This window comes from Limulus polyphemus, unplaced genomic scaffold (assembly GCF_000517525.1).
Source record: "Limulus polyphemus unplaced genomic scaffold, Limulus_polyphemus-2.1.2 Scaffold5662, whole genome shotgun sequence".
Classification (NCBI taxonomy): domain Eukaryota; kingdom Metazoa; phylum Arthropoda; class Merostomata; order Xiphosura; family Limulidae; genus Limulus; species Limulus polyphemus.
The window spans coordinates 26,035-29,394 of NW_013671272.1; the positions used below are offsets into that span (position 1 = coordinate 26,035).

Consider the following 3,360-nt stretch of genomic DNA (forward strand, 5'->3'; position numbering starts at 1 on the left):
TATATCACGTTCCTTCTATTCGAAGCATAACACACTGGCCCCATAAACAGTATATCACGTTCCTTTTATTCGAAGCAGAACATACTGGCCCCATAAACAGTATATTACGTTCCTTTTATTCGAAGCAGAACATACTGGCCCCATAAACAGTATATTACGTTCCTTCTATTCAAAGCATAACACACTGGCCCCATAAACAGTATATCACGTTCCTTTTATTCGAAGCAGAACATACTGGCCCCATAAACAGTATATCACGTTCCTTCTATTCGAAGCATAACACACTAAGGAACGTGATATACTGTTTATGGGGCCAGTGTGTTATGCTTGGAATAAAAGGAACGTGATATACTGTTTATGGGGCCGGATGACGTATTTTATGTCCAACAAAACTTTATATCAAGATTCCAATTTAATCCGTGGAATACTGGTATTTTAATGTACATTTAGTATCGCAGTATTGGTCAAAAAGTCAGAAGTTAACGCGCAATGAATGAATCGGTGGGACCAGATCAGAACAAATATGGCGCTCACCGAGACTAATATTTCTATTTTGCTCTTCTTGCTTGCTTAATTTGTGTAGTTTCGGCTCATCAGTAGTTTAATACAATAAAATTGAAACTTGTTTCTTCCACTTGTAACTTTTTAAAGTCTTTTATTTCAAGTAATCACGTTTTTCTTAACCAGTGACGACCAAACATACATCATTTCAGCTGTTTGTGTCTATACTTCAGGTTTCTCAGTTGTTACAATAACTCGTAGTATTTGATTCTTATTATATCCTGTTTGGACAGGAAATGAATGGAGGCCATTAGAACACCCGGTTTTGGAGAAAGGAGTATTGGACATCCGTAACATCAAACTTCAAGATGGCGGACGGTATCGATGTCAAATAACTAACGGGTTAGGCGAGGGTCTTCAGAAGACTGTAAGCCTTGTTGTTCGAGGTAGACGTTTCCCCTTTCTTCTGTGAGAAATAAAAACAATTATTGTTCTTTTCTGGATTCATTAAAAGATATTGGATTTCTATCTACCAAAATTGTAAATGTTTCTGGTTTCCAGTATTAGAATAAGGATGATATGACACAAGACGCCGAAGAGAACAGTCGGTCATCTGATTGCTGCTCTTAAAATCAAACTATACAAACAAAGTGAATAACTTTACATTTTTTCCACGTTTCAAAACATATTTGCCCGAGTTAATTCGAGCAAACCATTTCTCGCCGAATCATTAATTATTTGCCCGAGTTAATTCGTGTGTTATCGTGTATTACAATAGGCTATCGAATCAGAAATAAAAAACTGCCTTTTTTTTCAGCTTATTTCCAAAAACAAACCTGGAACTTAAGGGTCTACCATTTTCAATTATATTTTCAAATATTTTTTGTTTCACAGACACATTGTATTATAGTCCCTTATTTTGTACAACTTGTGCGATTTTAAAAAAGGGGATTTGCGAAAGCTAGAGGGATTGTATATTGCATGTAAAATATTTGTCCTTTGATGTTGAAACATCGTGTACATCTAAGTATTTATTCTTTGAATTCAGAACATCGTGCTCATCTTCAAACTGCTATAAATAAGATGCAAAAATAACAGCTTGATAACTGTTTATTACGTTTTCGTCTTGTTAGTTAGACATAAGTTTTAAGGTTATTTCTATAATTTTGTCTGTTTAGCATTTGTTTCTAGGTTCCCAAATGAAAAATATTTTATGCTTCGAATAGAATATAAATAGAATGATGCAAAAAAAGTTGTACAATAAAATAATGTCTGTTTCGTCAACTCAATGTGTGGCTCTGGAGAACCCAAGGCCTTAGATACCATAAAATAATATTATGTATTATATACCTGTCTGTTTCGTCAACTCAACGTGTGGCTCTGCAGAATCCCAGGCCTTAGATACCATAAAATAATATTATGTATATACCTGTCTGTTTCGTCAACTCAACGTGTGGCTCTGCAGAATCCCAGGCCTTAGATACCATAAAATAATATTATGTATATACCTGTCTGTTTCGTCCACTCAACGAGTGGCTCTGGAGAACCCTAGGTCTTACATACCATAAAATATTATTATATATATACCTGTCTGTTTAGTCAACTCAACGTGTGGCTCTGAGAACCCTAGGCCTTACATACCATAAAATAATATATATATACCTGTCTGTTTCGTCCACTCAACGTGTGGTTCTGGAGAACCCCAGGCCTTACACACAAGCCGTTCTGATTCTCCGAGTCCGCTCTGTACGTCCCTGGGTTCGGTCTGCCATCTAGGAGGTCCTAAAGAGAAATTCAGTTTGAAAACAAACATCTACATTTCGAGAACCATATGCGGTAGTGCTTTAATAAACTTTATTGAGGTGAATCTTTTACACGTAAACAAATGGGAAACACTAGGGGGCGTTTCAAGTAAGAGCTATAAAGTGAATATCTTACAGCCATTTCGCAAATTCGTGACCAAACAAACGTTAAAGTATCGTAAGGTTCGAATAGCATTACAAGGCTTAACTTCAATTGAAATGCACGCTTCTAACAGGAAAATCACAAAGAAGTATGATAAATCCAATCTTATACCTTGGAAATATAAATGCTAACAAATAATAATTTCTAAATATTTCGGTTTATTTTATCTACAAGTTTCCTCGAAATCGGTATATTCGTGATGATGACCTTTCGAAGTGTTCTAACAATACTGATGACCTTTCGAAGTGTTCTAACAAATGCCGATGACCTTTTAAAGTGTTCTAACAAATGCCGATGACCTTTTAAAGTGTTCTAACAATACCGGTGTCCTTGAAAGTGTTCTAACAAATACCGATGACCTTGAAAGTGTTCTAACAATCCTGATGACCTTCAAAGCGCTTTAACAATACATTGTGAAGTACATACGAGACAAATACGAAGTTTTGTATTTTAAAATATAAATTAAAATCAAATCTTACACGGCTAAAAACGTGCATGACAAACAACGTACATTCGATTGTAAAATAAAAAGACATTCATCATACCCAAAGAATGTGGCTCCTTAATAATGCCGCTAACTATCGCTAGGCTTAGGAAAATAAGGCATTACAAGCGGCCTTCGTACATTCAACACAAAAGTTCGTCTGTTTTTCTAACACTTATTCTTCTGGTACCAATTGTTTGCTCTTCAGGCTTTTTTTTTTTCGTGGGTAAATATGTGTAGAGAAAACCGATAATTCACACTTACAAATAACTGTAAGTAACATGTGAGAAGTTAAGAATAATATATTGTTTTATAACCGAAAAATAAATAGCAGATTTATTAAAATTATTACATTAATGAATACATTTATATATATATGTGTGTGTGTGTGTGTGTGTAATAGAGGGCGC

General features: G+C 35.1%; 2 protein-coding genes across 2 annotated transcripts in view; both read left to right on the forward strand.

Annotated features, from left to right (window-relative positions):
• Positions 1–3,360, forward strand: part of LOC106472844 (Down syndrome cell adhesion molecule homolog) — a 24,969-nt gene that overhangs the window by 10,220 nt on the left and 11,389 nt on the right. Inside the window, exon 5 of the mRNA XM_022401399.1 lies at positions 795–947. Coding sequence (XP_022257107.1) covers positions 795–947 — 153 coding nt within the window. The remainder of the gene's footprint in view (positions 1–794; positions 948–3,360) is intronic.
• LOC111089244 (Down syndrome cell adhesion molecule-like protein 1) overlaps positions 796–3,360 on the forward strand; it is an 11,098-nt gene continuing 8,533 nt past the window's right edge. The window contains exon 1 of the mRNA XM_022401390.1: positions 796–947. The gene's annotated coding sequence lies outside the window, so the exon portion shown is untranslated. The remainder of the gene's footprint in view (positions 948–3,360) is intronic.